The sequence below is a fragment of the Zonotrichia albicollis genome, chromosome 18 (assembly GCF_047830755.1).
Source record: "Zonotrichia albicollis isolate bZonAlb1 chromosome 18, bZonAlb1.hap1, whole genome shotgun sequence".
Classification (NCBI taxonomy): Eukaryota; Metazoa; Chordata; class Aves; order Passeriformes; family Passerellidae; genus Zonotrichia; species Zonotrichia albicollis.
Window position 1 is genome coordinate 3,724,462 of NC_133836.1, and position 23,514 is coordinate 3,747,975.

A 23,514-nucleotide genomic window follows, 5' to 3' on the forward strand; every position below is an offset into this window, starting at 1 on the left:
CTCAGCCCCTCTCTAAAGCAGAACCCACCTTAAATTCCTCTCAAACATTTCCCAGCCCCTCTCTAAAGCAAAACCCACCTTAAATTCCTCTCAAACATTTCCCAGCCCCTCTAAAACATTTCCCAGCCCCTCTCTAAAGCAAAATCCACCTTAAATTCCTCTCAAACATTTCCCAGCCCCTCTCTAAAGCAGAACCCACCTTCAATTCCTCTCAAACATTTCCCAGCCCCTCTCTAAAGCAAAATCCACCTTAAATTCCTCTCAAACATTTCCCAGCCCCTCTCTAAAGCAGAACCCACCTTCAATTCCTCTCAAACATTTCCCAGCCCCCTTCTAAAGTAAAACCCACCTTCAATTCCTCTCTCAAACATTTCCCAGCCCCTCTCTAAAGCAAAACCCACCTTCAATTCCTCTCAAACATTTTCTAATCCCTCTCTAAAGCAGAACCCACCTTAAATTCCTCTCAAACATTTCCCAGCCCCTCTCTAAAACATTTCCCAGCCCTTCTCTAAAGTAAAACCCACCTTAATTTCCTCTCAAACATTTCCCAGCACCCTTCTAAAGCAAAACCCACCTTCAATTCCTCTCAAACATTTCCCAGCCCCTCTCTAAGTTTTTTCCTTGCTACACCACATGCCCAATGTACAAACATGTGTGAACATTTTCTCCCCGATGTTTTATCAGCTTTAGTGGTGCAGTTAAAAATCCACAAGTCTCAAGGTTGTTCCAATTTTTTCTGCTCCAAGAAATTTTAACCTTATCCTCCTGTTCAAAGCCTCTGTGTGAGCAGTGCAGGTTTTTAACTACTCAGCTAAAAGCAGAAACTGTTTTCTTTTGTGAAAGCACTGGAAATCTCATTGCTCACAAATAAGCACTAAGATATCACTATATTTTACAATTTTATCCCAAATCATTTTTGTAACCATGCAAATTTATGAAATATCTGAGATGAATTACAGAGAACAAGCAAGCTGTAAATAAATAAAATGCTATAAAGTGTTTTTTTCTTTTGTTCATTAAAATATTTCTTTGGCTCTTACTCAAGTAGTAGGTGAAAACAACTGCAAAAGGTAAAGAAAATCTTTGTCATTTAAACATCTGAGAGTGCAGATCACTGAATTAATAAGCTGCAACTGGTAACAAGGTCTATATTTGGGAAACAGCTTTGCAAAATCATCCTTGAGAAGTTTCCTAATGTTTCTCTGCAAGGTTACCTAAAATACAAGTCAGAGGCCCAGGGGTCCATATGGGAGAAGTTTAATAAATTGCAGGTCCTGGCAGAGGATGAGGCTGCTCCAGGCCTGCCACACGCTGGATCAGCACTTTCCAGTCAGAGGTCACCACCCCAGGAAGGGTCACCCACTTAGGAAGGAGTCAATTGGTGGTGGTGGCACCAGGGACGTGCAGCACGACAGAGGTGACGCTTGTAGGTGGCACAGAGGTCACAGCAGAAAGGTTTGGGAAGCACTGACCCAGATAATTGCAGGGAACTGCTCTCTCCCTCAGCAATCAGGCAAAAGTGACAAAATGTTTGCTCTGGGCTGGGAGGAAAATGGGTGAAAACTTCCAAGTTTAGCAGAAACCTTCCAGTCTAAAGCATTTCATGGCAAACACGAGTCAGTCACAGGAGGGGCACATGCTGAGAAAAGAGCACTGCACTCCACTCCTCACCCTCTCTGTGGAGAGCCAGCCCAGGCCATGCTGGGGGGAAGAGGAAAGGCCACCACCTTTTCCTTACTTGTTTCATTTTTATTATTTTTTTTTTACCTTCCACTCAATTAAAGGTAATTATTTTCAGTGCACAGCCACACCTGCCCAGTGGCACCTCTGTCCTACAGAACTGAGCTCAGCAAGAGTCCAAGCACCAGATGGGGACAGACAGACAGACACGATCCCAACAGCTACTGAGGGAGGAGCTGCACTCCCAGCTCCATTGGAATCCAGAGCTCCAAGGCTCCCTGGGAGGCTCCCTGGGAATCCAGAGCTCCAAGGCTCCTTGGGAGGCTCCATGGGAATCCAGAGCTCCAAGGCTCCCTGGGAATCCAGAGCTCCAAGGCTCCCTGGGAGGCTCCATGGGAATCCAGAGCTCCAAGGCTCCAAGGGAATCCAGAGCTCCAAGGCTCCTTGGGAGGCTCCCTGGGAATCCAGAGCTCCAAGGCTCCATGGGAGGCTCCATGGGAATCCAGAGCTCCAAGGCTCCTTGGGAGGCTCCATGGGAATCCAGAGCTCCAAGGCTCCATGGGGAACCAGAGCTCCAAGGGAATCCAGTGCTCCAAGGCCCCCTGGGAGGCTCCAAAGGAATCCAGAGCTCCAAGGCTCCTTGGGAATCCAGAGCTCCAAGGCTCCCTGGGAATCCAGAGCTCCAAGGCTCCCTGGGAGGCTCCATGGGAATCCAGAGCTCCAAGGGAATCCAGAGCTCCAAGGCTCCATGAGAATCCAGAGCTTCAAGGCTCCCTGGGAGGCTCCATGAGAATCCAGAGCTCCAAGGGAATCCAGAGCTCCAAGGCCCCCTGGGAGGCTCCAAGGGAATCCAGAGCTCCAAGGCTCCTTGGGAATCCAGAGCTCCAAGGCTCCCTGGGAATCCAGAGCTCCAAGGCTCCCTGGGAGGCTCCCTGGGAATCCAGAGCTCCAAGGCTCCATGGGAATCCAGAGCCCCAAGGCTCCATGAGAATCCAGAGCTCCAAGGCCCCCTGGGAGGCTCCCTGGGAATCCAGAGCTCCAAGGCTCCCTGCCCACGGACAAGGGAATTCTGGATGATCTTCAGGCTCCCTTCACCCCAAACCATTCTGGGGTTCTGTGGGGAGCTGGCAGATCACATCTCCCTGCTCTGAGGGACCTCTCCTCCTCCTGACCACACTCCTGGTGTTATTCCAGGGAAGGTGCTTGGCTGGAAGATTCTGGAAGTGCTCAGTTCCCTTTGGGCCACATGAAGGAACCTAAAGGGAACATTAAACCCTTCCTGTCCCAATGTCCCCCTGGATGGGCACTGACCAACCACAATGTCGTGGGAACACCTCCAGCTCTGTCTCAGGGCTGTCTCCAAGAAGGAGAAGACTTTGCTCTTTCAGAGATTTCTCTGTGTGAAAGGTTTTAAAATAAAGGTCCAAAGGCTTCTGTAATCACTGACTAACCCAGGTCTCTCCTGACTAGAGGGTTTTGGTGGGAAACCTGCACCAAGAGCAGCTGGTTCATGTGTAACATTACAAAATTCTATCCAGTTTTTAAAAGCCTGAATATTTTGTAAATATGCTGAAACAATCTAAGAAGTCGGCACACATCATCACAGAAAAAATAAAAACAGAGCAAAAACCTCCACACCCTTTAAAACTCAACATAATCTTCTCTTTCAACTTGTTCTAGGAGTAAAGCTCCTGTAACATACCATTAAAGTGTATATGTATAAATACAAATGTATACAAATACACAAAAAGATAAAATCAAAGCTGCATGGGACTCAAAATAACAAAATCATAACTTTCCATAAGCCTTTCCTGGCATAACACCAGCACTGTAACATTTTTTCCTCTGCTTTTCTTTTTATAAATAGACAGAACCTTTGAACAGAAGGACAAAGGAAACACATCCAAACACACTGACATTAGTCACCAATACACTCTTTAAATGGATATTTAGGCAAAACAGACCAGAATGATATTTCTCCACCCAAAAAAAAATCCATTAAAGTATTAAACATTATACATTTTTAATTAAGCACTTCAGCTCCTAATTCAGCCAGGCTTCTGACCACCACTGATGAAGCACAAGAAGTGAATTAAAGAAGTTTCCTAATCAAAGCAGCAGCTGCAGCATCTCCTACCCTTGGCCAATAGCACATCCCAAGAGATTTCTGTTTGGACCATTTTCAAAGATATTTATTACACTGCAAGTAGGAGTAGAAAGAGTGTAAATGAGCTCTTGTGTAGCAGTCGATTGCATGGCCACGCTTCAATCAGATGTGTGCACCTATTCCCACAAAATGGCTCCTCAAAGCCATTCCACATCACCAAAGGATCCCTTATTTCAATGAAAACAGCATTAAAAAACAGGCAGGGAAAAGTTATGAGCTAAATTGTTTACATCTGCACCATGAGAAATTTCATTTTGTAAAAATCCTTCCCCCTCAATACCAAAGTCCAAACCAATTTGCAGATATCTGAAAATGAAATTGATCGCTTGTGATCATCAATTCCATCAGTGGATGGAAATAAAAAGGTTTTAATAAGCTGTGACTTAAGAATAAAGATCAATATAAGTCAAAAACAGTACTTATCAAAAATAAGCACCACAGCAAAAAGTCATATTTAATTATTTATTTCAAAGTTTTGCACTGCAAACACAAACAGGAAAAGAATCTCTGGAGCAGAAAAAATGAGGTGAATCAGTGGCACTGGATTGCTGCAACACTTGTTATAATAAATGCCAAAGCACAAGGCACAGTAGCACCAATTCCATTCCTATCTCTCCCAAACAACTGGAGTTTCAGAACATTCCTAACACTAACAAAAAATTCTCCAGAGCTGAAGTGTTTGTCAAGTGAAGCTGTGTGTCAAGTTTCAGGCTGGAACACACTTCTGGCCTGGCTGGCAAGATCTTAAAATAAGGTCTTGTTTGTTTTTTAAAGGATATCCTCCTTTCTTGTGATATAACATGAAAAATGCTGTGGGAGCACTTTATTTTTCCAGCACGGTTTTTAAACTCAATTCTTCTTCTAGAACTATGCCATGCAATCAAAATATTTTCTTGCATCCAAGCTGCACTGAATGCCAGAGCAACTCCGATCACAAGGGAGAACCATTCCATGTTTATACACACAGAGATAAGTCAGCCACCTTAAAAAATCTCCCTTTTCTTGTTCATGTGATATTTGCCAACATCCATTGCAGGGGAGCAGCTGATTTCTCCATGCCATTCCCCAGTGTCCCAACACACAGGGCAGAAAACGCACATTCTGCAGAAAATATCTTTCCTTAGATAAGGCTGGGTGAAGTTTCCCCAAAGCCCAATGAACAATAATGTTGTCAGGACTGCTCAGATAGCAGCTAAAGCCTCACTAAAAATGGTTTTTCGGCCTAAAATGCCTGGGACTAAACAGAGGCCGGAATAAAGCTCCGGCTGGAGCGTCCCCTGTGCGCTGCCACCGCTCAGCTCCGGTGACAAAGCCCCTGTGTCATTGCGAGCCACACGGCCGGGGAGGAGGGTGGGGTGAAACAGGAGAAGGGAGGCACACAGGGGGAAAAAAAAAAAAAAAATGCAGTCTACCAAATAGATGCAACCTATAATCCGTGACATTCAGTCCTTCAGCGGCTCCTCCTAAGATAAAACAGCTGCACCGCCTGCCTGCAGCCAGCAAACACCAGGGGCAGTTCTGGGAAGGTAAAAAAGCTGGGATGAAAATCGGGGCTGCCCTCCTGGATCCTTAATAACAATCACTGTCAACAGCTGAATAAAACACCCGGGCACCCCCGAGCGTGCTGATCAATTACAAACCACCTAAAAGTAACAGCAAGAAAACACAAAACCTTCAATAAAAATAAACGGGCCAAAGGCCACGCTGAAATCCGTGAGCTCGGCTCTGATTTCCAAGATTCAAAACAAGGAGGACGCACCAATACTTCACCCTCCATTTACATCAGCACCTGACCATCCTCCTGCCCAGCTCCACTTTCATTATTATCCGAAATAAATCAGATGGACTCAAGACAAGCAGAACGCCTCGACACCGGCTGGCTCCGGACTCCAGATCCCTCACCCGGCATCCGCACGCAGCATCCTCCATGCCGGCCCCCCATCCTCCCTCCCCGAGTCATCCTCCCTGCTCCCCCATCTCCCATCCCCCGTCCTCCTCGCCTCAGGCCTCCGCTGCCACCGTGCCCCTCTGCCGAGGGCATCCTCCCCTCAGCCCCGGCGCTGTCCCGTCCCTCCCCTCAGCTCGGGGGGCCGCCTCACCTCCAGCTCGGTGTCGCCGGGCTCGGCCACCCCAATGATCTCGCTGGGCAGCTCGGCCAGGTCGGTGACCCGGATCAGCCCGTCGTGCAGGAAGATGGTCTCCTCCTTCACCGACAGCCACTGCGCCGAGTCGGTGGCCGCGGCCGCCGAAGCGGCCGCCGGGGACCCCATGGCGCGGAGGGCGGGGGGGCTCCGCAGGGCTGAGGCGAGGCGGGTCCCGCTACCCGCCCATGGCGGGGGCAGGGCGGGGGCAGGCGCGTCCCCAGCGGCCTGAGCGCCGGACAGCCGGGGCGCGGCGGGCAGCAGCGAGGAGCGGCGCGTTGCCACCGCGGCGGCGGCGCTCCGGGGAGCTCCGGGAGCCGCCGTGCCCGCCCGCAGCCCCGCGTCCCGCACCCGCCTCACACACACCGCTGACAGCGCGACGCCATGTTGGGGGCTGAGGCGCGTCCGGCATGCACCGCGCGGGGAACAATACACCCGGCCCCCTCCCAGCCCGCGGGGCCCCGGCCCGAGCGCCGGGACCCGCCCCCAGCGCCGGAGCTCCGCCCCCGGCCGCTCCCGCCGCTCCGCCCGCACCGGCGGCGCTGCCGGCAGCGCCTCACCCGCTCCGGAGCGTGTGCTCCCCTTGGTGCTCCGCCCGCACCGGGCACGGCGGATCGTCCGCACCGCGGGGAGGGTGGCAACAGTACCGGGAAGAGCGGGTCAGCTGCACCGGGCGCGGCGCCGCACCCGCACCGGGAGCGCTCCCCTCAGAGCTTCACCCCGCTCATATCGCACCTCACCCGCGCCAGGGAGAGCGGATCGGAGCGCATAAACCGCACCGGGTGTTCTCCCCTCAGCGCCTCACCTGGGGAGTGGATCACCCGCGCTGGGTGTTCTCCCCTCAGAGCCTCATCCGCACCGGGTGCGCTCCCCTCAGCCCCTCGCTCATCCCTCAGGGACTGCTCCCCTCAGCCCCTCGCTCATCCCTCAGGGGTTGCTTCTCTCAGCGCCTCTCTCGTCCCTCAGGGATTGTTCCCCTCAGCCCCTCGCTCGTCCCTCAGCGAGGGACGCTCCCCTCAGGGCCTCACCTCACTGCCCTGGCACTGCCCTGGGATCTCACCCTCATGCAATGGCCGCTCCCTCAGCCGTTCTGCCTCCACCGAGAGCTGCTCCCTCAGTGCTGTTCTCCTCAGTTTCCCTCTCAACCTCTTGGATTCACTTACTGGGCCCTCTGAAACTCCCCATTTCCCTCCAGGGCTGGTCCCCCTTGGTTCTCCCTCATGGTTGTTTTTCCTCTCCCATACCCCTGCTCGCCCCTATTTTGTCTGTCCCCTCACAGAATTATTTCCCTTTTTCATTTCTCCTTGCCCCCTTCTGTCACCATCTTGCAGGAATCCTGTCACCTCTCAAGGAGCTTTTCCCAAAGAACTCATGAGCAAGCAGGTACGTCCCTTCAAATCTGTACCTCTGGATTTATGGATTCCAGAGGGTGTAAAGCAGAAGGGTTGCAACACCTCAGTGTGTGTGGAAAAAAGAGGATCCAGAGGAAAACTGATCCTTCTTTCTCAGCCTAATTTCACCTTCAGTTGCCTCGCCCTGAGCCTGTTCAGAGGCACAAAGTGTCAGAGGCAGCTGTACCTGGATGTTCAGCAAAGGACGTGCTGCTGAGACAAATCATGTTAATGAGAGAGACGTGGTGATAAATGTTAAATAGTTTTAGTGGATAATTGCTGTGGGGATTCCCATTGCAAGTGTCTGCTTTTCATGGAACAGTGACTGTGCACAACTGAGCAGAGATAGGGCTCTATGCATTTATTTACCTGTTTGATCAGATTAAATTATTTAACATATTAGTGCATTATAACAAATGTGCCGTGCTATTGCAGGAAAAGCTTATTCAGAGCTGGAGTAAAATGAGATCTACCACCAGTGCTTTATATCCTATTAAATCTGGTGGGGAAGAAGCATATTTTTTCCATGTAATGGATGACCACTCAACATAGGACCTATGCAAAGCCCTTTTGTAGCCCTGATTCAGCAGTGTGAGCACTCACACCATTGTGTAGCTTGTTTTTGAGGCCAGTTCAGTTGACACAGGGTTCAGGTAAGTTCAAACAAGCAGTAATTTAGAGATCTGTGTGATAGCTCTGTGCACTGTTTGCTAGGACATCCCTGCTATTCATGTGCTGGAGAGTAGAAAAGTCTCCAAGCTTGATTTATTCTAGAAATAGATATTATTTGCCTCTGTGCAGCAGTAATTTTTGATCAGGGAGAGTGTGCAGAGCTGCTACCAAAAGTTTTTTATGAGGGAGAAGCTTCATGGGCATCTGCTATTTTTGATCAAGACGTGACAGAGAGAACAACGGCTCCAGACAGACCCTGGTGCTCCCGTGGGAGCCCTGGGAGGAGCCAGAAGAGAGGGAATGCTGAGATTGGAAGATTTTGGGGCAGTGGGAGGTGGCAGCTGAGTTCTGGCAGGGGAGATAAGCCAGGCTACCAAAGGTTCCTTGGAGAAAGGGGAAAACTCCTGGGGTTGGATTTGTCACAGCATGTCATGGGGAGACAGCCACTGGTGGTTTTGTTGTTGTTTTGTTCCCAAAGTGGGAGTTTGACATTGTTTTCATTCATCCACACGTGAAAGGAACAGAGGGAGAGAAACACAAAGTGTGTGTGCATGTTAGTGGGAGTAACATTCCACCAAAAAAATCCTTCCATCTTTTAGATCTTGTGGTACCATGGTGGTGCTGGTGAGTACCTTCCACAAAATGAACCCAAACAGCAGAGCTGGGAGTCAGAGGGGATGTTCCCTTCACAAGCAAGGAGCCATCAGCAGAAGGGGTTTGCAGTGTTTCCCAGAGGTTTGGGTGTACCTGTTCTGTTCCACAGGCTGGGTAACCCAGGTGAAAATGCTGCAGCTCTTCCCAAGGCCTCCTGGGCTGCTTTATCCCAGGGAGAATCCGTGTTTGGTGTGGCTGTGGATTCAATCCTGCCTTGGGATGCAAGCCAAGGCCTTTGGCAGCAATGAGGAGCTGGCTCAGAGCCAGGAGAGGCTCTGGAAGCTTCCACAGCAGGTGAGGCACTGGAGGAGCTGCGTGGCCAGGTTATTCCCTGGCAGGGCTGGGCTTTGTCCTTTGTCTGGGGAACGGTGACAGTTTGTGCCAGGAAGGATCCTGATCCATGTGGGATCTGTGGGAGGTAACCTGAGCAGCCCCCTTGGCTCTGACCTGCACATTGTGTTCAGCTTCCCAAGCTGAACAGAAAGGATATTCACCATTTTATAGTTATTGATTTGCTTGTTTGGAGTTCTTCTGAATGCTATTGACTTGACAATTCCAAGTTAAAAAGCAGTTATTGAATGAAAACAATGGAATAAAACTGAGAAATGTACCCTGTCCTGCCTCACTGCAGGTAAATAACATAATTACTGCTGAATGAAATTTCCTAAATAATTTGAAGTGGCTGCCATTCAGGAATTGAGAGTGTGTTGTACAATCTATGAACTTGGAATGAGAATTCCTACATGGGATTTTCAGCACTGGGGCTGCACTGGATGCAGCAAACCCCACTCCAGTTTGCCTGGAATGTGCTGCAGAAGATGTTGTGTAATGGAATGAAAAAAAAAAATCATTTTTGTGTTCTGCCTGTCACCAGCAAATGTCAGCTTCAATGTGCAGTCAGAGGGGCACAGCAGAACTACAAAGAACTCTTGGAATACTTTATGGGATGACTTAAAAAATAGACCAGAATAACTTTGTCACCCAGATCATCAAGCTGAAGGAACAAAACTCAACTTGTAAATAGGCTCCTACAGAAAACCACTGTTTTGCTTCCATTATTTTGCTTTTTTTCCCCATTATTTTGGAGCAGATGTTGAGTGTTCTTTGATGTGCTGTGGTTGCCTCAGCCTCTGGTGGCAGGATTTTGGGATCAGCTCCTTCCTGTGCAGGTCTCCTGTGTCCTTGTGCTTCTCTGGACATCACAGATACTGAGATTTAGCAGAGGATGCTCATGGGCTGTGGGCAAAAATTCACTCCTGTGAGCTGCAAATGGAAATTCCCTATTCCTGCTTGGAATTTGCCTGTTATGTAATGGGATTTAAAGCAGCATTGTCTCAGCCTTCAGTTTAATTTTACATTTACAGCTATTATGTGTGGGGAAAACTCTTTTCATCCCAAGGCTTTGCTGTGCATCTTTCTGTTCATTTCAAAATGACACTTTCAGTGACCATTGTGGCACTAAGAAATGTGTGAAAAAGAAAAACAAGTTGCTATTTTTATGTGATTTGCAGCCCCTGAATCCTGGTTCCTCTGCCTGGTACTTGTTATTTAGGGAGCCCAAATGCCATCATTAATAAGGCCACTACCCAAGGAATACTGGCATTTCTTGGCACATTATCTGGGATTAAAAAATACAGTTTCTCCAATTAAAACATAGAAAAGACTGAAGTGGGGAAAAAAAAAAATCAGTGTTTGACAGAGGAGAAGGAAGAAACTCGACAGTGAAATCAAATAATTCCAAACCTCAGAAATGTATTTTAATTGCAAATGGCAATATTCACATTTTTCCTCATTTAGAAGAGCAATAATTGCTGAAGATTGCAAGGTGGGCTTGAGGGAGGAAGAACAAATGGATATTTTTGTTCAAATGAATAGGGGTTATAGGAAAAAAAGAGTATGAATCACTACCTTGCAAAGATGGCCTGACTTAAACTGGACAGGAAACAAAAATGGAAATTATGGGATCACAGAATGGTTTGGGTTGGAAGGGACCTCAAAGCCCATCCCAGGGGCAGGGACACCTCCCACCATCCCAGGGGGCTCCAAGCCCTGTCCAAGCTGGCCTTGGACATTCAGGGATGGGGCAGCCACAGCTGCTCTGTTCAATCTCTTCCACTGCTGAATTCTCTTTACCTTCAGGGAATTTCTTATTCCATTATTGTATGTCCGGTTTTCGGCTGTTTGGGTGGCCTGGAAAGGCCCGGGGTGGCCTTGGGGCAGCCCACGTTTCAAAGGACCAGAAGAGGCTTCAGTTCTTTTCTCGGTCTCGGTGTTTATTAATTGTTTATCTAAAAGATTTTCTCTCGGCCCGACAGAGCTCTGCTCAGCAGCCAGCCATGAGCACACTCCTGCCCTCCGGGCGGTCACCTATCTTTATACCCAAAGTTACGTGTACAATATTTATCATTTTTCCCCAATACCTTTCACCCTTATTGCCCAGTGCACTTTCAGTAATGACCAATCCCAAAGTGCCACCATCACCACAGAAGATGGAGGAGAAGAAGAAGAAGGAGAAGGACAGGACACACCCCAATTCCTCCATCTTACTTCTCTAAACCCCCCTGTACAGAAATCCTAAACCCTGTGTTTCACTCTCTAATTAACTCATCCCTTCACCATTCACCCCGGTGAAACCCTCCCATCCTCATACAGGTGTCGTCTCCTGTGTAGGATCAAAGTCCAGCCACCAGACACTTCTGGAACATTCCAGGACTCCCGAGCCCCCCAAGGGTGCTCTCGGTGACACCTCAGTGCTGAGGTGCTGAGATCCCACAATTGTAATTTAACCCTTCATTTCCTTTTCCAGCTGTTGCAGACACAGAGAACAGTTTGTTGTCCTCACCCATGAGAGCTGTGAGCAGAGCTCCTCCCCACCATCCCTGCACTGAATCCTCCCTGTCCTTTCAAACTTGCAAAGTTGGGAGCCTGATCTTTTCTTTGGGATTTCCTGCTCCCTGGAGGTGCTGGCATTTAACAGTGCTCTCCCAAATTTCAGGTCTCATTTTTTTACTCAAGCAGACTTTTCTGGAGGTACCTAAATGCTGCCCATCGGTGAGAAAGAGTGGCTGGGAGCTGAGCAGATCCCTGAGTGGTTGTCCTGAATTTTTGAATCTTGAATGTCTCAGAAGACTCATTATTGCTATCCAAAAATAGGTAGGTTTAAATACAGCTATTCTGTGCTGGTTTAAAATTCAACCTTTCTAAAAACTGGTGCAGTAACATGAGGGATAAATAAATGAAAAAAGAAGAATCTGGTACAATATTCTGCTCAATATTGTAAACACATAAACGTGACAAGGTGGCATCTCTGGCTTCATATTTACCCCATATTTTACTTAAAGTTTTATTTAAAACCCTTGGGAAGAGGAAGTTGCTTAAGGTGGTTTTCTCTTAGTTTTCTCTTATTTTTCTATCAAGAAATATTTGAGCGTCTACATTTGTATTTCAAGAATTTTCCCTGATTTCCCAAGTGAGTTGATTGAAATACTGATCCTGCAATCCCTGTGTTTGAGGGATTCCCTCAGACAGGGATTGGTTCAAACACAGGGAAAATTCCTGTTCCTTCACCCTGAACAAGAGCTGTAATGGCCAAATCCCAGAACTGATATCCCTGGAAAAGTTCTCCCTCCCCACCCAGCCAGCTCCATGCTCACATTGGTCAAAGCTGAGATCTGGGCACACAAGATTTATTAACAATGTTCAATCCTAATCAGAATAAAAAGCTGAAATGTTGACATTTGCAATGTAACATTCCAGGGGGAAAAGTACATTTTGGGACAAAAATACAGTTTAGGACAATTTTCTTTTCCAAGTTGGAGAGGGCTTGGAGCAACCTGGGATAGTGGAGAGTCTGAACCAACCGGACACCACAGCAAAGAGGGAAACCAGGATTTTAAGTGAGGATTTTAAAAGGGGTGGTGCTTGAACTTTCATTATCTTTTGTCTTTTACTGCAATTCCTAAATCAGATCCAAGAGTGTGAATTCCCAACTGGCAGCTTTGCACTGGCATTGCAGCACTACCAGCCCCTTTTCCAGGGCAGTGAATCCCTGGCCTGAGCAAATGTTAGTCTGTGCTGATTTTCTCTTCAGTGGTGACAGGCATTCAAAACAAAGCTCAAACTGAAAGCCACTAATTGAGAGCTGAAGGCAAGCTGTGCAAAGTGGGATAAGTGCAATGGTTTTCCTCTGGGAAGAACAATTTTGCTCTCTGTGTGGTGCTGTCTTGCAGCTCTAAGTGCCCCCATCTCCAAAGGGGCTCTTCCCATGGAGCCTTCCTCCCTTTCCTCCCTTTCCTGCTGCATTTCTCTTGTTCTTTCCAGTGTCTCTTTCCCCTTTCTCCAGCCAAGAATCTGCTCTTAAAAGAAGAGTAATAACTATTGTACAATAAAGAATCTGCTTTTAAAAGAAGAGTACTAACAATGTCCCAGGGAGTGAACATGTTGACAGGATATAAATATGAGAGAAATAAACAGGAGAGGTTGGAGATGTGTGCTGTGGTTTGGGATGCTGCTGATTTATGTGAGAGGTGCAGTCCTCTTGTGCTCTCTATCACTCACCTATTTTTTCCCTATTTTCCTTTCAGGAAAAGGCCAAATAATTCATCATTCCACATTTAGGCTGGGCTGGCCCCTGGGTGAAGCCAGAGTGGTTGAGAATCTTTTCAGCTTCAGGAGAGTTTCTTTCTTTGTGGTAGAGGTGAGTTTGTGGCACTGCAGTGCTTGTAAAATCCTGGTCCTGACAGGGAATAGCAATTGTTTTATAAACCTTCACTTTATGTTTAACAACAGCACAGTGTTTCTTTAAAAAGAACATCACAAAGAACCCACAGAGAGCAGGGAAGAACTAAACTTCAACTGAAATAACCCCACAAACAATCAATTAACCAAGAGGAGAAGCAGAGCAGTGCTGTCAGTCACCCACAGCCACCAGGTCACCCTTGGATGAGATTGTCATTTCCCAGGCAGGTGACACCAGCCCAGCCCTCCCTGCAGCACAGGGGGCACAATTTGTGTGCTGGGCTCCATTCTGTTCCCATGTGCCTCCTGGCTGGGCCTGACAAACACACCCAAAAGCCATTTCCTAGAATTGATTACCCAGTCTGCCCAGGCTTGGGGGGGTGGCCATTGAATGACATGAAAAGTTGAAGCTCAGGGTGACAGGATGGGAAGAGTGATAGAAATTCTAATGAGAATTATAAATCCCCAGGAGCAGCTGCACTGCCTGGCTCACACTGGGACACCCTTCTCAGGCACTTGTGAAATCAGCAGTTATTTCAAGGGAGCCCAAACCACACAATTTGTGCTGTTATTTGGATTATTTTAATTCTGTTTTTTATTCAAGCTGTCAGGCAGTTTGGGGATTAATGGGTTGTCTGTGTTAGAAGGCAGTTACAGAATGATGTGAGACATTGCCTTGATGAAGTTCTGTTTAATTACAAAGCAGGCAAGTCTTTCCTGGAGTGCTGGATTAAATAAACCACACATTTTTATGCTCAGTGCTTTGACCAAAGCCAGGATTTGAACAAAAACCAAAACCCAACCCTCTCAAAATTTCTCTTGCATCAGCAGCCTCAAAAGGCAGTTTTCCTTTTTCTCCCTCTGCTCTGGGCATGTTTGGCTTTTTTCTTTCCACAAACACAAAGCTCCAGGTTTCCAGTGGCCTTTTTGCACCTTGTCAGCCCCAGGGGAGCTGATGTGGGTGATGTGCAGGGCACAGGAGCTCTGCCATGTGCCAATCCTTTGAGCAGGAGTTGCTGTGCTTTCAGTCCCCTCATTCCACAGGGACATTTGTTCAAGGTTTTTTTTTGTGTTTTCTTGAAGGAAGAATTCTGGTTCCCCACCAATTTCTATGAAATTCCACAAAAAAGAGATTTTCCTTTCAGCTCAGCAGGACACTCTCAGCAGAAATTTGAATGGTGCCATCATTTTGAGGGGGCATCACCATTTTTAGGGCCTTATTCTGAAAATTCCCTTCCTCCCTTGTGAACCAAGGGCTGATTTTGTACATTTTATCTTGGGTTTTATTTCCTCTTGTCCAAATGACCATTTTGAACAATAGGATCCCATGTGCAGCACATGGTGATACTTGAAAGCCTTAATTTTAAAACCTAAAGCATCTGTCAGGCCAGTGGAAAATATCTACATCCAGGCCAGTGGAAAATATCTACATCCACTAGGACTGACAAAAGAGATGAAAATTAAATTGCTTCTTGTTTAAACTTTATTTTCTCCATCAGATTTAAGGGCACTCCTTGGGGTGGCTCTCTGCATCCTACAGACTTGTTCCCATGGATTGAAGAAATCATTTTACCTTTGTGTGGTTTCTTGGTGTTCTTATTTTGCCCTGTTCTGGATGTCCCAAGGCCAAAGTGCTCAGCAGATGTAAAATATGAGAATCTGGTTATGATCATCCTTAAAACCAATCTGCAGGCAAAGCACCAGCATTGCTCATTGGGCACCTGCAGAAACACCCAATGGCTCCAGAGTTTCTGCATCTTTGAGCTTTGCTGCCCTGGACAAATAAAACAGCTTCAGTTCTGCAAAAAATGACATTAAAGCTGATAAATAGGACTATGAGAACATTTATTCTTTGTGCCACCTGTGCCAGTCTTCAACACAGCACAACTTTTGTACTTTTTAGTCTGAAATGTTGATATGATCTCATAGAACAGGATCAGATTAATGGATCAGGTTCCCTCTCAGTGTCAGCCAAGCAGACACTGCTTATTCTTTTATGTACTTCAGAAAATGGACATAAATTTTCCATTTTCTCAAGTTGAAAACACTTTTTGAGACCAGACAGAGAAAGTATTTCTGCTTTCTGCAGTATGTGAGCACAGACCTCTCTGAAAATAAGTGACTTGCTCAGGATCACACAGAAAATCAATATTGCTGAGGAAAAACCATTGAATTTCTTTCATCTCAAGTCCTATTTTGACTACTGTGCTTCCTCTCTCCTCATCACTATTACAACTAATAAGTGTTTATGTCTGATGGAGTGTGAACCATGCCTAGGTCAGAGAAGCTGCTGGCTCTGTGTGCAATCCATCATGCAAAGTCATTTCCCCTGAGATAAACACAAATAATGGGGAAAAAATAAAGGGGGCAAAAAAATCCAGCCAGCTGCCAAAAATGGGGGTTTTGACTGATAGCTGGGACTGCTCTGATCTAAACACCCCAAATTAAAAAGTAACTAAATAAAGAGAAATGCCCTGGCTGCACCCATGGCAAATTCCACATGCCACCATCCCAGAGCCACCCTCTGCAGTGACTCAGGCACTGCCACTGCCTTCCAGAACAAAACATAACAAGGACTATTATGAATAAGATCCTTATAAAAACAAGGATTTAATTGCTGTAATTGCCTAAGCAATGAGTTGTCAAGTGCTCAGTGCAGACTGCAATGCAGGAGAACTGCAGAAATGCAATTAACAGGTGAATAGTCTGGGAACCTCAGTTCCTCTTCCCAAATCAGGAGCTCTTTATGGTGTGTGTATGGAATTGGAATTTATTTGATTATTTGAGTTTGTAGGGGCATCCATAGTGAATTTCTTGGCAACAGTTCTGAACTCTGAGGAGAGGCAGGGCAGGGATCAGGTGGAAACAGGCTGGGAGAAAAAGGTTCAGCCTCTCCCTCATGACAAGGCACATCCTACAGCACAGGTGAACTGAGCAGCCAGCCCCTGGGCATCTGGGAATTTGGCAAATTGTCCTCACCACCTGGCCCAAAAGGTGTGGGAGGCCCATAAAGCACCTTCACCCTCCAGCCAGAGCATCCTCTCTTAAAATTCAGGTTAAACCCAAGAGTGTCACAGCTGAAATGCCACAGGTAAGTGTTCACTGGCACTGGAAAGGATTTTGTCTTTGTCTTGCAGATCTGCCTCAGTTTCCCCTGAGGATCCTGTCCCAGCAGGATTCTCATTCCAGAGGCATTGGCTGCTCCCTGAGCCCCCTGTGGCAGCTGGACAGAGCCTCACTGGGCTGGGGCTGCAGCCACCAGGTCACTGCACAGCTGACAGGTAAAAATAGGAGCCTGGAGACAACAAGGCATCACTTATTATCAATTCCCTGGGAAAGCCAACATCCCTCTCTCTTTCCTCTCCAAAGGATGCTTTATTATAATTACATCTCACTTTATTAGGCAGCTGAAGCAAAGAGCACATTTGATGCTAATGAAGTGCTGCTGTGGTTGAGGCTGTCACTATTTTTGGAGCTGCACATCTCCAGCACTTTTCATTGGGTGATGGAGGCTTTGGATGTCTCTGGCTCCTTCTGTGGGGGCTGCCCAGGAAAAAGCAGTGACTCAGCGAGCCCAGCTGCAGAACTGCTCCCGTGGAATGGGAAATGCTGGGGCCAGCCAGAACACACACAAAGGCTCTTTCTGTGCTGCAAGTTGTGCTCAGGTAGGGGCCAGCATTATCTGGAATAAAAAAATCCCTCTGTGCTGGTCACCTGCACAGGCCTCGTTTGTCCTGTTTTCCATCCCTCACCCTGCAGCTTTTTCACAGAAGGCAGATTGCACAGAAATCAGGGAAAATATTTGGGAGGTTGGAGACAGACACATCACAGCTGATCACTGGCTGCCTCTCCTTTTGGAATATGAGGGGTTTGCCATCTCCAATTCCTGCAGCAAAGCCTGAGGAGCTGCCTGGCCTGGGGAAGGCAGGATTTGGTGTTCCAATTTCTCTGCTCCCACATCCCTTGGTGTGACACTGGCATCCAGCTGGGCCGGTGACTCAGCTCAGCCACTGACAGGAGCAGAGATCCCTCCCCACCTTGCAGGGTGTGTCACTGTCACCACCTCATCACACAGGTGACAGGAACAGGGCAGTGGCAGCCCTGCTCCAGACCAGCAGCTGTTGATAACCAGCTCCCATTTCCAAATCACTTCCTGACAGCACACTGGCAGACACAGCCTCCCCTCCCAGCTAACAAGGCTAATGATCCCAGGTGTCTCCTGATCCACAAAGCAGGAATGTGTCAGAGCAATCAGGAATTCCAAGAACACCATTGCATCTCCACACCCAACTGGTTTTTTGGGGCTGTTTTGTTACTGCAACTTCCCCACTCCCCCAGGGAAGGGAATGACTGGAGCATTAACATGTCCTGCAGTTTTCCCTCAAGAGCACAAGGGTGTGACTGAATTTACAATAACATGTGCTCATACAAACTCTTCTGAGTCTCCATGCTGGATGGGCAATTCCCCATTTTGTTGTTCTCACACACAAGTTTTAATTTAGTTGAACTTTCTAAGCATGTTTGGTTAAGGTTTTTCTCAGACCTACCTTAGGAGTAGCAGGGAGATGTGTAAAACCCTCCCGTATCATTTTATAGCTGATTTATATCAACAGGCCATTCCCAGCATTGCAGGAGAAACTCCCTTTAACTTAAAAACCTGTGACTAATCCCCCTATCCAGCAAACCACACACAAGAGAAGATGTAATCAATAACAGACCAAATTCCAGTGCCAGGGAAAATAAAGAACACGGGGCAGAACACAGCACAGAGCAAGAGACTCCTCCCAGGCAGGCCAGGAATTGTGCACAGGGCACAGGCAGCTCACTGCCTCCCTCTGCTGAGCCTCACCGATGTTTCAGAGAATTCCAGGCTGGTCTGGCTTGGAAGGGACCTCACAGCTCATCCTGTCCCAACCCCTGCCACTTCCACCGTCCCAGGGTGCTCCAAACCTGGCCTTGGACACTTCCAGGGATCCAGGGGCAGCCACAGCTGCTCTGAGCACTCCTGGCCAGGGCCTCAAACAGGGAACAATTCCTTCCCAATATCCCATCTAACCCTGCCTCGGCAGAGGGAAGCCATTCCCCATGTCCTGTCACTCCAGGCCTTGTCCCAAGTGCCTTTCCAGCTCTCCTGGAGCCTCTATGGCCACTACAAAAGGCTTCAAGGTCTCTCTGGAGCCTTCCCTTCTGCAGGCTGACACTCCCCAGCTCTCCCAGCAACAGGAGGATGCTGGGAGTGCCCAGAGCTTTCATTTCAGACATTTTAACACCACCAGCACCAGACTGCAGCCCCTTGGTGCAAACCAGGTATTCCACAGGTGTCCAAGTTCTCCCACTGCCTCTGGAGCCCCCCCAAGCCCAATTCCTCTTTCCCACTGAGCATGGCTTCCACCTCAGGGAGGGCTGCATTGCTCTCTTCCCCATCCTGTTTTCATGGAGCCTGGGTGAATTTGCTGAAATCTCTATTTCTCGTCAAGTCTAACCCTGATGGCTACCTCAGCTCAGAATGACTGGGCAGACAGATGGTGCAGTTACATAAACCTGGATTCCTGCAGGATCTGGCTAAGGAAGAGCTCCAGAGTGCCAGACTTGGTGAACTGTACATCCCTGCTTTGTGCAGAGCATTGATTTCTGCTGGGTTCAACACAGCCCCAACCTTCTCCACTCACTTTCAGCCACTTCTATTCTGCAAAACTGTGGAGTATTCCCAGCATTGCCACTTCAAAATCAAAGCATAGCTCCTGAAATACCTCTAAGAAGTTATTTAGTAGCTGAAGTTCAGCACAGATTTATTTGGTCTTCATTTTATCCTGCACTGAGTCCAGCCTTAGCTGCTATTCCAAAGCAAAATCTGTTCAGGATCCCTTCCCAGCTCATTCAGTTAAGAAAACTGAATTTCTATTTATGTTAAATACTTAAAGAAATCCAACAACCACCACAAAACTACAACAGCCAAAACTCCTACAACCCCAAACTTCTCCAAATTCTGGTCATTACTACAGCCCCTCAGTTTGACCCAGCATCAACAAGCACTGCCAGAGCCGTACAACACCTGCTGTTGCACACTGCAATGAACACACCACAAACCCTTGCTCTTTTCCCTTGGACTTTAATGGGGTGCTTGCAGGAGGCTCAGAACACCAATTTGTGAGGATAAACTCCATTGGAGAGCGAGAAGGTGGAGCGCAGGTACCCCCGGAGCTGAGGCACCTTCCTGATCCGCGCCAGGATCTGCGAATCCACGGCCTTCTGGTCTGTCTTGCGCTGCTCCGTCAGCTCATATTTCTGCAAAGCACAGAGAGCAACCTTAAAACCCTGGGAGAAACTGCAGGATCCTTTAGAGAGAGGAGGAAATTCAGGGCAAAGCCTGAGTTTTGGGATTTTAAAGAAATCTTTCCCCCATTTGTTCTCGATAACGGGAAGGTGGCAGAGCACTGAAACGCTCCTTGGAGCCAACACAGTGACAGCATTTCTTGGTCAAAAAAGACATTTAGCTCCTTCTCCTCTGAGAAAACCACCCAAATATTTAAGGTTACCTCATTTTCATGGCACCACCTCACCTTATTAATGACCACTTAAAATCCACCAGTTTTTTTCCTGCTAATTCCTCCTTTCCAACCCAACCTGGAGCATTGAAAAAGAAGGAACCTCTCTAAGAGGTCCCTTACCTCTTTCTCAGTGTCAAAGATTTCTCCTTCCTGGTGCTTAGGCTTCCTCAGCCTCTTCTTCTTGAAGTAGGAATCCGTGAGATGCTTAGGAATTTTCACCCCAGTGAGATCCACCTTGGTGGATGTGGCAATAACAAATTTCTGGTGGGCCCTGCGCAGAGGCACACGGTTGACAGCCAGGGGGCCTGAAGGCAGAAAAGACAAGAGAGAACAAGGTCAGCTTTTCTGGGGAAAATCATTGCCTTGAAGCTGAATTTTTGCAGTCTATGTGATGACCAATTCCTTCAGAGTTGCCTACAGATAATATCTCAACAGTCAAAGCCCCCTAGAAATACAAAAATCTCCTTTCTGAGCTCTTCCAGTCAGATAATGAGGCTTAATTATCTCCTCTCCACCTCCCTGCAAAGTCACAAATGGCAGAATCATTAAGGTTGGAAAAGATCTCCAAGATCATCAAGTCCAACTTTGACAGATCACCACATTGTCAACTCCAGCAGAGCACTGAGTGCCACATTCAGCTGTCCCCTGGACACCCCAGGAGTGGTGACTCCACCACAAAACGTGATTCCACATTGATGTGCCCAACCAAACACATGCACATCTGTTGTACTACTGACTCCAGAGACAAACTTCAACTTAAAAGACCCAAAGAACTCTCCCAGAACAAAAATACCGTGCTTAAATGCAATTTTTTACCTGTAACAAGCAGAAGGCCAGTATCAAGCTGCTTCAGGAACACAACACGCTGTAAAGAAATGAGACAGGACATCAATCCTCAGGTCCCAGTGCTGCCACACCACAGCCAAACTGGGAAGGGATTGTGGCTGTTACTGGTACCAGCACTGCCAGTGCCCCAGGTGTGGGTCAGCTGTGCCACCTGAGGAGCTGCCACCTTGGGATCCAAGCCCCAGCACCTCCAGGTGCCTCCTCTCCTACCAAGTGTGACTCTCCATGAGCTTTACCTCTCAATGCTGAGCAAAGCCAATGACTCCAGTTTAACTCTTCCCCCATCCCACAGGATGGCAACAGCCATCCCTGCACCCAAATCCTTTGTGTGAGTTACAGGCAGGAATTGGATAAACACCACAAGGACTCTGTAACTTCACTCAGAGCCATTCTCCAGTTGTGTTTTGCTCCTTCTGGTCAAGATTTCCTTCTCTGACAGCAGTCTTTATGGAACCATGAACATCAAAGACAGAGAATTCAAGACAGGAATTCAGGATGGTGACAAGAATTCAGGATGGTCCATCCTGAGGATGGAGAACCCAATATAAAAATCCATTACACCCCGATAATCAGATTAGGAACGAAACTAATTTTTCCTTTGCAGTAACTGCTGTAAGACAAAATTTTATCTTTGTAGAAGCAGCAACAGAAACAGGCTCTGCTCTGCAGCAAAACTCTTTGCATTGTGTCCAAGCAACTGGCTGAGCCTGTTTTACTTCCAGCTCTGCTCAGAACAACTTTAATTTACAAACATTTCACCTCTGCCTCCCCTAAAGGCTGGACAAGGAAAACACCCAGACAGAAGTCACACATTTACACCCAGTGGCCCAGCTGGGAGATTGAGGGTGCTGAAAGGCTGCCAGAGGCTGGCAGCAGGAGCAGTGCCCACCTTGCCGCGGTGCCGGCCGGTGAGCAGGATCAGCACCGTGCCGGGGGTGATGGACGAGCGCAGGCGCCGCTTGTGCTGGCAGAAAGGCTTCTTGCCATGGCTCAGCAGCTTCCTGGGAACGTCCTCCGTGGGGTAGTACCTGGGCTGGGAGCACAGGACAAACATCTTGTACCACCCATGTGTCTCACAGCACAGTGATTCCTCAAAAAGGGTCTCCCTATTTCCCCAAAGTTCAGCTTTCTGAAGGATTTCTGCTGCAGATGGGCTTGGAAACACACTGGGTATTTTAGAATATTTAGTGTCCAGCTCTGTATTTGTGTGTGTACTTCCACCATGGCACAGCAACACACAGGACAGAGAATTCCCACCTGAATTCCCATGAACTGAGCCCCTGCATCCCCCCAAGCACGAGGCTCACCACCCAGCCTAAAGCCCCCTGCAGCAAACCACGAGCATCCCGGTGCTTTTCCATACCATCTTCCGGATTTTAACCACCCGGCTGCCTCCATTCTTGTCTCCACCCACTGGCTTAGTGATAGTGGCACGGGGCATCTCCTTCTTCTTCTTCTCTATCTGCGTGCAAAGAACAAGGAAAACTCAGCACATTTCAAACCAAAGGCACCACGATAAACCCCATTATTCCCCCCAGAGCTCCCCACCCTACCTTTGTCTCTGGGGCCGTGTACTTGCGCTTGTACAGGGCTTTCCTGGCGTACATGGCAGAGCGGGAATACCTCCCGATGCCGCGGGCCAGGACGGGGTTACGGCTGGCATGGTATTTCTTCACTCTCTTCTTCTTGTCCCCAGCTGCTTTCTGGCTTGGCTTCTGCTCCGCCGGCTTCTTCTCCCCTCCCTTCTTCTTAGCCGGCTTCTTCTCACCTGGCTTCTTTTCCGGCGCCTTCTCGCCCGCCATCTGCGATCACGGACAGCAGGGTTTAGAGCTTGTTACAAAGCACACAGAATAAAAATAAAACAATCCAAACCATCCTTCACACCTTTCTAGTAGCTGTCAGCCACCTCCTCCGGGCGCAGCTGACTTAGCCCTGCTCCCTGTGCGACTCTACACGGCTTTAAGCTGCTCCTGCACGCTGGTTACAACAACTCCAGCACACTCCAAGCGCTCCTCGGTGGGAAGCCCGAGGACACACAAACACACCCCGAGCCTGCAGCCGCCTCTGCCCCGGCACCGCTGAGCTGCCGGGCCCTGCCCCGGCGGCCTCCCCCGTCCAGCCCCAGCCCAGCTCCCCGGGAAGCTCCAGCGCGGCCTCCACATCCCGCCGCGGCCTGGCCCGCTCGGACCGGCGACACTCCCGTTCCTCCCCACTCCCGCGCCCATCCGCCGCTCCCCGAGGCTGCCGGGCCGCGCCTGTGACCGCAGCGGGGCCGCCGGCGGGCGGATGGCGGCGGATGGAGCGCGATGGGCCCGGCGCCGATAGCGGCAGCTCCGCCATCCTTACCTTCCGGGGGAGAAAAAGAACTCACATCCGGGTGCGCGGGCTAAGGACAGCGCGGCGTCTGACGTCAGCGCGCCGCGCGGGGCACCATGGGACTTGTAGTCCAGGATGGTCCGCGCTGCCCGGGGCAGCCCCGGGTCACCAGCGAGGGGGACACCGGACCCCGCGCCCGCTCCGGGGGCTGCGGGACCCCCGGCCCGGGCAGCGGTCCCGCCGCGCCGCCGCCGCTTAACCCGCGTCCGCTCGGGGCTCGGCGGGCTCCGCGCCCTGCCCCGTGTACGGACGAGGCTCCGATACCACTTCGCTCCGGTGCCGGGGGTCCCGCAGCCCCCCGG

The 23,514-nt window shown here is 48.8% G+C and overlaps 2 protein-coding genes across 5 annotated transcripts in view; both read right to left on the reverse strand.

The window, feature by feature from the left end:
- HECTD4 (HECT domain E3 ubiquitin protein ligase 4) overlaps positions 1 to 6,412 on the reverse strand; it is an 82,415-nt gene extending 76,003 nt beyond the window's left edge. For all 4 annotated transcript variants that reach the window (XM_074554638.1, XM_074554636.1, XM_074554637.1 and 1 more), the window contains exon 1: positions 5,947 to 6,412. In XM_074554638.1, coding sequence (XP_074410739.1) covers positions 5,947 to 6,117 — 171 coding nt within the window. In that variant the 5' untranslated portion in view covers positions 6,118 to 6,412. The remainder of the gene's footprint in view (positions 1 to 5,946) is intronic.
- A 13,123-nt stretch (positions 6,413 to 19,535) lies between these two features.
- Positions 19,536 to 23,313, reverse strand: RPL6 (ribosomal protein L6). Its single transcript, XM_074553950.1, has 7 exons — positions 23,183 to 23,313; positions 22,390 to 22,638; positions 22,200 to 22,298; positions 21,726 to 21,869; positions 20,807 to 20,855; positions 20,111 to 20,295; positions 19,536 to 19,727 (listed from the first exon to the last, which is right to left on the reverse strand). The coding sequence occupies exons 2-7, from the start codon at positions 22,636 to 22,638 to the stop codon at positions 19,575 to 19,577; spliced, it is 879 nt and encodes a 292-aa protein (XP_074410051.1). The 5' UTR covers positions 23,183 to 23,313; the 3' UTR covers positions 19,536 to 19,574.
- Between the last annotated feature and the right edge of the window lie 201 nt (positions 23,314 to 23,514).